The sequence below is a fragment of the Streptopelia decaocto genome (genome assembly GCF_964273445.1).
Source record: "Streptopelia decaocto genome assembly, chromosome: 4".
Taxonomy (NCBI): domain Eukaryota; kingdom Metazoa; phylum Chordata; class Aves; order Columbiformes; family Columbidae; genus Streptopelia; species Streptopelia decaocto.
In genome coordinates this window covers 49833616-49845863 of record NC_138658.1, presented here as the reverse complement: position 1 = coordinate 49845863, position 12248 = coordinate 49833616, and the positions used below count along the sequence as shown (strand labels likewise).

General features: G+C 44.1%; 1 protein-coding gene across 1 annotated transcript in view; it reads right to left on the bottom strand.

Annotated features, from left to right (window-relative positions):
• Window positions 1-8455, bottom strand: part of LNX1 (ligand of numb-protein X 1) — a gene marked incomplete at its 5' end in the record, with an annotated part of 69937 nt that extends 61482 nt beyond the window's left edge. Inside the window, one exon of the mRNA XM_082050251.1 lies at window positions 8070-8455. Coding sequence (XP_081906377.1) covers window positions 8070-8455 — 386 coding nt within the window. The remainder of the gene's footprint in view (window positions 1-8069) is intronic.
• Between the last annotated feature and the right edge of the window lie 3793 nt (window positions 8456-12248).

The following is a 12248-nucleotide window of genomic DNA, read 5'->3' as shown; positions in this document are numbered from 1 at the left end:
GAGAAACAAAATTTTAATAGCTATTCCAGCTCAAAGTAATGTTTTGAAATTTAAGAGAGCAGTTATCATATAACAGTTATATGGGGAAACTTGATCCAGTTAATTTGGTGAGATGCCTTTGACTGTTTCATGTAAAACCCCAGAGGGGTAAGAAAAAATGAGGTAATTTTTCGCATGCAGGAGAAGGTTGTGCGTTTCACTCTAACAAGCAACAGATTTTAAAATAAATGGCTCGATTCAAATTAGTGGGGTGGATCTAGCTGGTGGATTACCAGCAGTGACTGAAGCCAGGAGCTGTTTAATCCTTGGAGGGAGGCAGTGCCAACAAACATGGTTGCAATGGGCTGCCCAGCATTCGACCTGTGCTGAGCACACAGGATGCCCAGCACCCTCCCGAGTGCTCGCTCAGTCAGTATGGCCATGTGTCAAAGCAGAATTAGTTTGGAAATCACCCCACGCTTTCCACATGACTGAGGTCCTCAAAAGGACAAGGTAAAGTTATTCACTTGCATCTTCCTTCCCCTCACAATTTTATTTCTAAGTACTCACTGAGCTTAAAGTGCAGAAAATCCTTCTATTGAGAAATAGCCCACTGCACAGGTCCTGCTTTGAAGTGAGAGGGACAGCAATGGAGGCTGGTGTGAGCAGTGCCACCAGGTCCTCACCCCCAGGAAAGCCTCCTGCAGTGGCCACAGGCTGGCTCTCCAACCATACACCAGGTTTTTAACTGGGGGGAATAACACAGCCTGACTCAAAAGAATGCTTGGACAAGTATTTCCTTTCTGAAGATATTTTAGATAAGAAAGAAAGAGACCACATGCCTGTCAAAGTAGCTTTACAGGGACATAAAAGAGAAGGCATGGACCCTGGACTGAGGACTTCTCAAGACCCTGTTGATGCCAGAAGACATTGTGCTGGTGTGGCTGCATCCCACTCCTTTCCAGAGTTTCCTCAAGGAAGACCTTACAGATTTCTCCTGTCCTTCTGCTAGGTGTTCTCATGGGCTTCCCCTGAGAAGGGAGCACCCTGGCTTACCACAGGATTTGGCTAAAAGCAAGGACAAAAACATCATGTGTATTGAGATCTTTGCTGGGGGCAAGGGAGGTACAACAGACAATGGTCAGGAAAGTGGTTTTAGTGTGGGCAACAGTGTCAGGAGATACATATTTGCTTGGTGAAAATACCTATAATTATCAGACTGCTAATAGAAAACCAAAAATAGCAGCACCCAAAATCTGTCCCATCAAGTGCTACTGCAACACATCCACACAACTCTCCTACCTGCATGGCACCCAGCTGAAGTACAAAGGTCTGACATAGACTTTCCCCAACTTCATTTCTCCTCCTTGACTCTCCTAGAACCTCTCTATTTCTTAGACAGTTTCCAGAGCCTGCATCTGCAGATGGGCTTTAGGCTATACTGTAATCCCTATTCCCCAAGCTGCCTGCTCCATGCCTATGAAAAAAAAATGCCCTCAAACTAAAGCAAACCCCTGCAGTGCAACACAAATTACTTTGTTTGAACAGGGTAAAAGGGAAGAGACAGGATGTATGAACAGGAGGGGAGTGCAAATCCTATCAGTCTTATTCTTTCTCTTGTGCCAGTACCAGTAATGGTGACCACATCCCCGACGGTCCTCCAGCTCTTGCCTTGCCACTCACACCTACTGCAGTCCCCTCCTCCCCCTTGCCTGGTATCTCTGGTGGCTGCCAGCCAACAAAATAACAAGTCCTGACTGAGGCCAGTATTTGTACTGGCCAGCAACCAAAGATAGTGCAATAATGAAAAAGAAAAAAAAAAAGTTTCTGCTTACTACGGTATGGTTTTGAGCCATGGAGCAAGCTGTCAGATACATTATATGTGGTGGTGGCTGTACAGTTGCATGCGGAGAAGGATTTATGAAGCTGCCTCTGTGGGTTTGGGGCACAAAAGGGCTGGGTTAGCAAACTTGTGTCCTTAGGTGCAAGGCCTTCCTGGACACCAGTGCCCATGCTGTCCTAGTCACAAAACTCTGCGTGAAAAATGTCCAGCATACAAGAGCCTGAGCAACCGAAGCAGCAGCTTGCAGGTTGTAACATTCCTATATACTGATTAAACAGGAATGAAAACAGTATTTCTCTTTCTCTTTCAATTGCTGCTATTAGAGAGGACCTTGAATCCATCCCACGGATTAGTACATCAGTGCCTTGTGTGACACGCAGCAGCAGCCAGATGCCCCAAATACAGAAGGAGGAGGAACAGGAGAAATTTCTGAATTGAGCTCAAACTGCCTGTCGCCCTTTTGGATTATGTCAGCCCCAGCAAACCCTGCTTCCCGCTGCCCTGGCCAGAGGCACAGCAATGTACCAGGTCCTGAGCACCAGCTCCTGGTGTCAGGTAGCATCCAGTGCTGGGACTGGGGAGGTGAGGTGCACCTCCCATTGCTGACAGCCAAAGACGCACGTCCAAGCCCCAGCCCACCGCCACTCAGTTAAGAATGACTGCCAACATCCAGTGAGACTAACATCTCTGTGGGTTAGAAGGCTAAATAGATAAGAGTTGAATAGCTACCGTACATCATAGGCCTTTACCCTGGGCGAATCAGTGAACCTGAATTCCTCAAGAAGAGCAAGTAGGCTGCATCTGCGCCTGTGCTCTGATTAATCTCATCAGTTTGTTTTCCTGGAAACTAGATGCCCCAGATGCCATTGTTTCCATTATAAGCGTTCATCTGCTCTGTTTTTAGCTTGATTGCTCCTGTAGACTGCTTGGCTTGACTGCTTTTTGTTTGTTTTTTAAATTAACGTTCCTACACAAAATGTCAGTGAATTAAAATGAGGGCATCACTGCAACCCTCAACACCAGATTTGCCAAATGTTTAAAACACCTATGGCATACAGAAATTCTGAGCAGTTGTATGCAGTGTGATTAAATTATTAATAGTTGCCATATATATCACGGAACAGTTTCAAAAGGGGACTTTGTGTTTCTGTAAAACACTGCTATTTTTCTCTGATGGCAGAGACAAAATCATTGGGAAATTAGCCTCATTGGTACTAATTGTAACTGCTATTAAAACATGCCCACTGTAGGCACAATACAGTCATTTTCCATTTTTGAACAGAATTAGCCATTTCATTCCTTATCTCAAGGAAGATCTAGGAGTTTATTAAAACACAAACAAATAATAATTAATTGCAACACACTGGAAAAAATTATATTTCTCTTCATAAAAACCCTAACAACTAGAATAATAGGATGGTTTGGGTTGGAAGGGACCTTAAAGATCATCTGGTTCCAACCCCCCTGCCATGGGCAGGGACACCAGTACAATAACATTTAAGCACAAATTAAACTAGTATCATTTACAGATGATACCATACAATATTTGTTTTATGGGTTGGAGAGATCAGCTATGGGGTTGTTTGTGGTGGGGTTTTTTAAATCATGAAGATATATGCATGAATTGCTACATTTAAATTTGCGTTACAGAGAAAACAACATTCTGCTGTGGGCAAAAACACAAATATGGGAAATTTTTCTCCTGTCTCAAGTGAATAATTTCTGGTGAAAAGCTTCTCATTGTTTTGCTACAGGCGTGCAGCTTTACACACAGAACACTATGCATGTACACAGAGAGAGAGTTCTACTGGGGGTGTCTATCCTGATGATGCCCTCCTCTGTGCCCAGCTTCCCTGAAAAGCTATTTATGGAAAGCCAGGACACAGATTCAGAAATGGAGAAACAAAACAAAAACAAACCAAAAATATAACCACCAAAAATGTCAGCACAGAAAAGCAAGTTGATGAGGAAAAAGGCAGCTTCACTCCGTATACCTCAGCTGCTTCCGAAGGAGAAAGCAATGGGGACACACTGCTATTATTAGCCCTCCAGATGGGCAGCAGCTAGCTCACAGCGTGGTTTGAAACTGTTGGCAAGACGTTGCAGGATTTTCTTCACAGACACACAGACACACAGGAAGACAGACCAACCCCCCCAAAACGCTCATGGTGAGCCCCTTCCCGCCACTCGGGTCAGACAGACAGACAGACAGAGAGCACGACGCCAGCGCGACGTGCGTACTCACAGCTCGGAGTACAAGAAGTGCAGGTTGCCCACATTGTCTATGTAGTTTGCAGGACTTAGCCAAGGTAGAACCAGTAACAGGAGAGCCTTCATTTCCAGTGCAGGGCTGGCACTGCTGTTAGATTTCCTCGTTCCAATTGTCTCTCTGTGCTGGTGGGACACACAACGTGAAGCTTTTGTGCCAGCCAAGCCCCTTCTAAGCGAGCCTTTCCATTTCAATGCAATGGTAGCACATTATGAATCAAACTTATATCCCTTAAACAAAGCTATACTGCAAAAATCGTTGACCTGTAAGAGGATTACTCGATCTGACTCTTGGATGGGTAGATGTGAGGGTTTAGGGACAGCACAGCGTGGTTGGCGAGACAGTGACTTATGCTGCAGAGGAGAGCGATGCTCGGGGAAGAGACCTGCCTCCTGCAGGATTCAGAGTGGTTCTTCAGAGGCAGCTGGTACGTTTACATCACTGCCCACAAGCAGATGGGTTACGAGCTAAACTGCATCACGGAACAGTGGAGCTGTCTGACAAGTGGGGGAAAAAAATGCCCCCCATGGAGTTTTGAAGCAGACGATTATCAGAAGACCACACCTTTTTAAAGTAAAACACCACAAAAGATCACAGCCAACTGCTGGCTGTCTGCATCTCAGCCTGAATTCCTCAAATCCAGTCAGATGTTTCTGTGCAAACATAAATCATGTAATAATCCAAGGACATGGATTTTTTTTTTTAAGGATGCAAGAGCAAACATTTTAAATAAGGATGTTTTTAATGGACTACTCCATGGTAACCACTTTTTTTTTTTTTTTTAAATTCTCTCATCAATTACAAAGCATAAAACAGCAAACTCACCTTGTCCCATCAATGACCTCGTCTCTGATCAAGGCAAGCTTTCATTTTCTCTCTGAGAACCAGGACTGATCCAAGCCTGAATCATGCAAGAAATGTGAAGACTGCCGACTGCCCTGGTGACTCTCGCAGAGTCTACTTTAATTTATTCACTGAGAGCACAGATCACGTTCAGTCGAGATTTCAGATGGGAACCGAGCTGTTCTCGCCGCAGGCACCAGAGTGTTTATGATTATTATTTGACTTTTTTTATTAGCAAAGTCACACACTTTCTCTCTCCTCTATTGATTCACCAGAATTAAAGAGAACAGCGGCAGCTCAGTCTGCTCAGTCTGTGCCCTGGCATGCTGGAGCGGGTGTCTGAAGAGCACAACGCCCTTCTCCTCTCCTGCCCTGCCATGAGTTGGAGGTGGGATGGCAAGGGAAGTTTCTGCATTTCTGAGAATGAGATTAGGCAGAGGCATAAGATACCCTTGTTGATAAATTAATTAATGCCACGCTTAAAAATAATAATGCCACGCTTAAAAATTAATTAATGCCACGCTTAAAAATAATAAAAATAATAACAGCACAGTCCCTTCAAGCAGAAGGTTGCAGAAGTGCCCATTTAGGGGTCACTCATAAAGTTCCCTTCTAATTCTTCCCTTGGGTGGGAATGCCAGTGAGGCTGCACTATCCGCGCCCCAGAAAGCTGAACTCCCCAGCAGTAGAGGATCTCCATTATTTCCTACTCCCTCACCTCTGCCCTTTGGCCTTAAGATAACTCAGGTCTCCACACTGAGGAAGGAAAACATGTCATGGGTGGCAAAGAAGAAGCCACCCAGCCTATGTAGCACTGTCTTGTCCTGCACCTCCTTGGAGGCCTTAGGCTTTGATGAGGAGGGAGGTCACTGCTCTGTCTCTCCAGTCCCCTGCTCCCTGGGTTTGCAAAGCCAGGACTTGGTATGGGGAGCCTGGCACAGGGGAGGAAGGACAGCAAGAAGCTGTGGGAACAGGTTACTAAGCCAATTCTTCCTGCCCCTGGCTGGGCTCAGGCTATGTAAGCCAGAGGCCTAGGATCTTGAAATTCCTGAGGAGGAAGTCCAAGCCATGGACTTCAGTAATAAGCCCTGCAATAAAACTTGCCAGGCTTTTACAGGATCAAATAATGGTTTAGAACACTGCTATTCTGCAAGGCATGTGTGTGAAGAGTTTCTTTACTATTATGTCTAGGAGGAGAAACAAAGACAGTGGAGTGACTTGCACATGTTCATGTAGGAGAGTCAGCTATAGAAATCAGAAATTATACTAGTTGTGTGGCCTCTATGTAAAAAACAGAATTCCACTCTTCTTGTTTATCGTGAGTGCGAGAGCGGTTTCCTGCTAGTTTATGGGTGCAGCTCCACCATCTCAAAAACTGAAGACAAAAAAGAAAATTCTAGAGTACATTAGAGTCAGCTGTATGAAATGGAAAGGGAAAGGGTATTTACACTAGGGACTCAATATTTTTGTGGCTGGAATCTGTAGGGAAACATAATCTCAGTGACAGTAGCTCACAGCAGACTGTCAGTCCCTTTACCTGCACGACTACTGAAATCTCTATTTGAGGTCTGTCAGAGAAGTACGAACCAAAGGCAGAAAATCCTAAGTAACTGTGTTGATTTTTTCCCTTAGAAACAGAAATCTAACCTTGAAAAGCACTGCTAGCCTGGGCTAGATGCTGCTGCTGCCACCTCTTACACCATGGACCGTGAGACAGCAGCAACTTCAACAGGGAAAGCCAGGTCCAGAAATGGGCGGACCAAGGGCACCCAAATCCACAAGCATATGAAAAGTGGGGCTCTTGCCCTTTCCAAGGAGTTTATTGCCAATTTTCCATTTATTTATTTATCTATCAGTTTTTGTAATGTAAAACAGTCAACTTTGTTTTTTTGGTTAAACCACAATGACTCCAGTGAATATGTTGAATAAATTCCTAGTGAGAATCCAGGTGCTTTAGGAAATGTAGTCTCCAGTTCAAATGGGGACACATTTGAATGGCAGGCTGCAGAGCCATTTCCAGTTACAGGGTTCAAGACCCAGAAGCCTGCAGCCACGTGAACACACCTCTGTGCTGCAGCTCACCAGGGATGCTCTGACCCTCAGCATTACCATGTTTGTGCAGGAATGTGCCCCCAGCAGAAGTGTGGAGCCCTGCGCTGGTCGCCCAGGACTTTCTCCACAATGTAGAGGCAGAAGCAGACACCTAGAACATGACTCACACCTGCAAACCACAGGGGAAGTCATTTCACCGGACAACAGATATAGGCCTCAAAAAAACGCATTTCTTAGACCCCACCTCTCCTCAAATCCTAAGTGCTGTTACCTGGGTTATGTCAAAGCATTTGTCTACTGTCAGAAATCACAGCCCTGAATATGTCTCTTTACTCTTCTGCCTTCCTTCCAAAAGGCAGAGGACGCAAGAGAAGAGCAGCAGCACACACTTTTACCCTGCAAAACAGAGGATCATTCACCACCAGCTCTGTCCTTGCAAAGGAACTAAAGTGCTCTCTGAAGACATCTCTCCCAGAGGCAGGCGAGAGGATGTCCTGGCCCCCAGGAGATGCGAGCCTGGAGGGGGGTCCAGCCAGGGACCTCCTCCACTCTGCGCTGGAGAAGCGGGGGCTCTGCGAGCCTCGGCGTGCGGGGCACAGGGAAGTGCTCACCTGGAAGAAAGGAGCGCTCAGCTCCAAAGACCAATACCAAACCAGAATATTTTCTGCTCTACTTCTCATATAGGTCATTTGTGATTCAAAAAAGGATTGAAGAAAGGGCAATTATAAAACCCTTAATGTACTACTAAAACATTTATAATAACTCAGCTTCCCAAAACTCACAGACATCTTCAGATGACTAAATACACAATTCCATTATGCATCTCACCACAAGATATCTGCCCAGAACTGCTAACGATAGCATGAAGTACCTTGAATGCATGTAATTCTAAAAATACAGTGAAATATTTCATATAAATGGACTAAATTAACCTCTAAATTGATGATACTGTAGGTGTTCATTGCAACTGAAATCTATAAATCTTTCTTTACATTAATTTTCTATTTTAATCAGCATTAACTGATTATATTTTTTCCCTCCTTAAGAAAAAGAGTGAAAAAAAATTTTATCAAAAAAACTTACTGGGTTTGGAAATGCTGTTCGAGCTGACCACGTTGCACGACCTCTGAGCAGTGTTCTGTGAAAGGGCAGCTAACCATTAGCTTGTCCAGGAGGTTTTTCACTAGTATGCTGGACTTCCTACATGCCTGGAGAACCACAAGCTTGCGGTCCATGGGGCAGAAGTCTTTTTCCACAAGGAAGTTCGTAAGGCAGACCATGCAGTAGGTGTGACCGCAGAGCGTGTCTAATGGCTGAAGCAAAGGTTGCAGGCAAATGTGGCATATCAGATCATCATCTACTTCTTCAGTGTAGTTGTATAAGTGGTTTTCTTCTGGTAAATGTGCTTGGCCGCAGGTGACACAGAGTGGCGGGAAGCTATCCTCCATTTGTTCTTCTTTCTGGCTCATAATCAAAATTGATGCCATTCAAAAGATGGCAGACAGGAACACCTGACCAGTTTTCTATTTGTGAGAGCTGCAGCAAGGCTTGTGTGCCATCAGATCTGTGGGGAAGCAAGATGAAGAGTTATGTTCTGGATTTTTTTCTCTTACCATACTTGCAGGATGTATGCAGATATGAAGTACCCTAGCAGGTTTTAGGGAAAGATCGTATCTTTCGGAGAGGAGGGTGAAGCAAAGAAGTGGAAAAAAAGAAAAGGCTAGCCAATTAACTCAAGGGACCTCTTTCTCTTAAATCTAGCTTAGTTTACACAATTGCTCTCATTGTAAAGAAAGCTATCAAAATAGGAAGAAATACTACAGGCATTTAATGGTTGAAAACCTTGCATTAGCATATAATTGCAGTTCCAGTCAGCTGATTTTATGGCCACATTACTTCTGCTGGAAATGCAGCATCATGTGTATGCAAACATTGCAAGACTGTGTGCAGACATATAGGTAAGAATAATGGTTACTGCCCAAGTTGCCGCCTCAGCAGAGCGAGGGAGAGCAGCAGCTTCACCTGGCACACAGCAGCATACAAACACTGTACACACAGCCGGAGGGAGAGCACTTGAGGATTTAGAACCTGAGACCCTCTAGACCATCCTCTTCCCACAGCAGCAATGGATCTCCCTGACTTTCAAAACCATTGAACACAAGACCCCATCTTTTACATTGCACACAATGGTGTTACAGACCTCAAGAATGTACTTTGGGGAGAGTTCAGATCTTCTCTGTCTTGTCGTGGGGACCTGGGACTCTGAATTTAAAGTTTGTATGCTTGCCTATCATTGCTCTGAGTGCCTCAGGTTAAGAAGTTATAAACATCTGCACCAGCATAACCAGCTCAAAATGTCATTTTACTTCCCAAAGCACCAAATACCTCACATGCTGAAGTCCACAACACAATGCCAAGTACTGTATCACAAAATTAGGCCTGTTTCCTTAATAATATGTATTACAGACACTCAGTATGTCCCTAACTACAGACCCAATTAGCTCTGGCCAGAGCACCTGCCTGCTGGCATTTTAAAGATGTAAACTCTGTGGGTGGCAGCAAAACTGAAGAGTAATTTGTAGTTTTTACTTGATGAGCCCCAACTGCTCATTGGAGCACTTATGTCTCTTTACATCCGTGCTCATTTTGATATACCGCTTTGAAAATAAACATGAAGATATAAAATATGCAATGGCCTAATTACTACTCTTCCTTGAAAATGTAAATCTTATTTGCTGTTCTGCCATAACACTGTACCCTTTCTTCCTGCTTGGCTTAATTTGCTGAGACAATGTGTCAGCCTCAGACACCCACTTTTGAGGGCAAATGAGGGAAAGAATAAAAAAAATTCTGACTGTGACAGAGCACATTTTCATGTAAAACAACACCTTATTTTTGTGCAAAGCTCAGGGGCTCTAAACCTGAGAAATTAAACTTTAACATAGCAAGGCTTTTCTGACATAAAGGTAAAATGATTGCCCCACTAATTCTAACCAGATGTTTAAATGTCAAAACATTCACTTTAATGCTTTGCTAGATCCTATTCTTATGTAGCAATTATGCTAAGTGGCTGCATAATAATATTTTTTGCTTGCAAGACTAAGTTCTGCATAAGCTCTGTCTTCTGATTAGCAGTAGCTTCATTTGAATCAAAATCATTGCCTGTTAGAATCCTTGTAAATATTTAAAATACTCTATACCATGGCAAACATTTCCTTTTGTAATAATATTCACCAGAGCTTTATGAACAGCTCTTTTTGAAGAAACAGACTTCTGGTAGGTTGCTCTTAGCCAGCTCCTTGATCAAGTGGGGTGGCTGCGAGCTGGTGCTTGCTTTACCAGCAGCTGTGTTTCACAGAGGAAGCGGGAGAGCGTTCGCCTGATCTCCGTATCCCTCACACGTGGAAGGAGCCCATCCAAAGTTAACAGGGCCACTTGCAAGAATGGCAATATACACCTCAGGAATTTGTGGGATTATAGCTTTAAAAATAGCCATAAAATGAGTTAGAAATCAATAAAGCAGGACAAAAGTAACATTGCTTCATGAACTTTTTTCTTTCCTACATTTTTGAAATTACTTGCACCCAGGGCAACCAGGGGAGTGGACAATATCATGCTGCTTCTCCACTCTCCTGCCACATCCTCCTGTACCAGCACACACAGGTGGATCCACATGGGTGCTCTCCCTGAGCACCAGCAAACATCCAACCCCAACATTTTTTTGCCTCAAATGTTCCCAAGGACAGAACCTCTTGCTTTCTCCTAGCAGGAGACCCAGTGTGTGGCTTCCATCAGTGATCCTGCTGAAAGCTGGACCCGAAGCCCTGCCCTGGGGCAGCAGTGGCTGCAGGAACAGGAGCACAGGCATCCCAATGGCCTCGTGTCCTAACCCTGGAAGCATCACTCCTTCGCTCCCACATGTACAACACATCAGTTCTCCTGATACAGATTAGGTACAACTGGAAACGGTGTTATAGCTCTGAAGCAACTACAATTATTCCTGCAATGGCTATGGAGAAAGAGAGGCATTGATACCCTGAGGCCATGCTCTGCTGCAGCAAAAATGATGAGAGAAGCCCCAGTGGACACAAAGCCAGATTATCCTGGCCACATTATAGATACTCTTTACAAACCTGCCAGGCTAATAATGCATTGGTAGTGAGAAAGTGCAGGTGTGAGGAGCTGTACCTGAATTTTAAAACGTTTCCATAAATTGCAAATACTTGCTACAGTGCAGGGAAATAAAAACATCCATATTAATTAGTAACAGGCATGAAATTTTTAGGAGGACTTAATTCAAGTCCCAGGACTTCTGTTACTTATAAAATTTAGACTAGATAATAACTCAAATTCAGGGGGGGCGAGGAGGGAGGGGACAAAATCTGTCAGCCTCTCCTGGCTAATCTGGTCTGTGTTCACCTATGAAGAACCTTCTTAAATTGCCGAACATATCAAGCAATTAAATTATCACTGTCTGTCCTTGGGAGGTGATTATACCACCACAGAAATTAGCACAAAGGGCGTGCAATGGAGTTGTTGCATAAATTCAGTCAGAGGCAGATGTTGTTTGAAATGTTTGCAGTCATTTGTATTTATAACATTTATGTGCTGTCACAACAAGCTACATAATTAGTTTAATGTTGTTTTAGGAAGCTTAAAGCCTCAGTGTTGAGATTTGCTAACGGTTTCTCTTGAGCGATGTAGAAGAGAGGGAAAAGGGGATTTAAAATTGACCTGCTGATAACCAGCACATATTTCTACTTCTATTAACTATGAATAATAAAACATGCTTTGAGCAAGGAACCCTCTACAGGTAGATGGTAAAACATAGCTAAGTGAAAAAATATGATTATTACTTGGCTTAAAGTCTCTTTTTCAAGGCCTGTGCTTGTGGGAGGAGGAGAAGGAAAATCAGGGAGGAGGAAACCTGCATCTACCTGCAGTCAGTGTCAAGACCACTGGCAACCTCAGCAGGGCGAGGATGTCACCTAGGCAGCCCCACACTGGCTTACAGCGAGAGCTTTTTTATACAGGAACCAGTTGCTGCACAGATGATTGGCAGCAGAAGATTTTAGATGTGGTGGTGGTACCATGCCCAAAAAGCCATTGCCAGTGTTTGCCCCTTCACTGCTGCACAGGAAGGTTCCAACAACTGGAGTCCCAGATTTAGCATAGTTGTACAGTGCCTAGCACAGCTGGGCTTAGATGAATACAATTAAATACTGATTTGTAACAATTTCACAGTGTTGTGACACTGCAGTA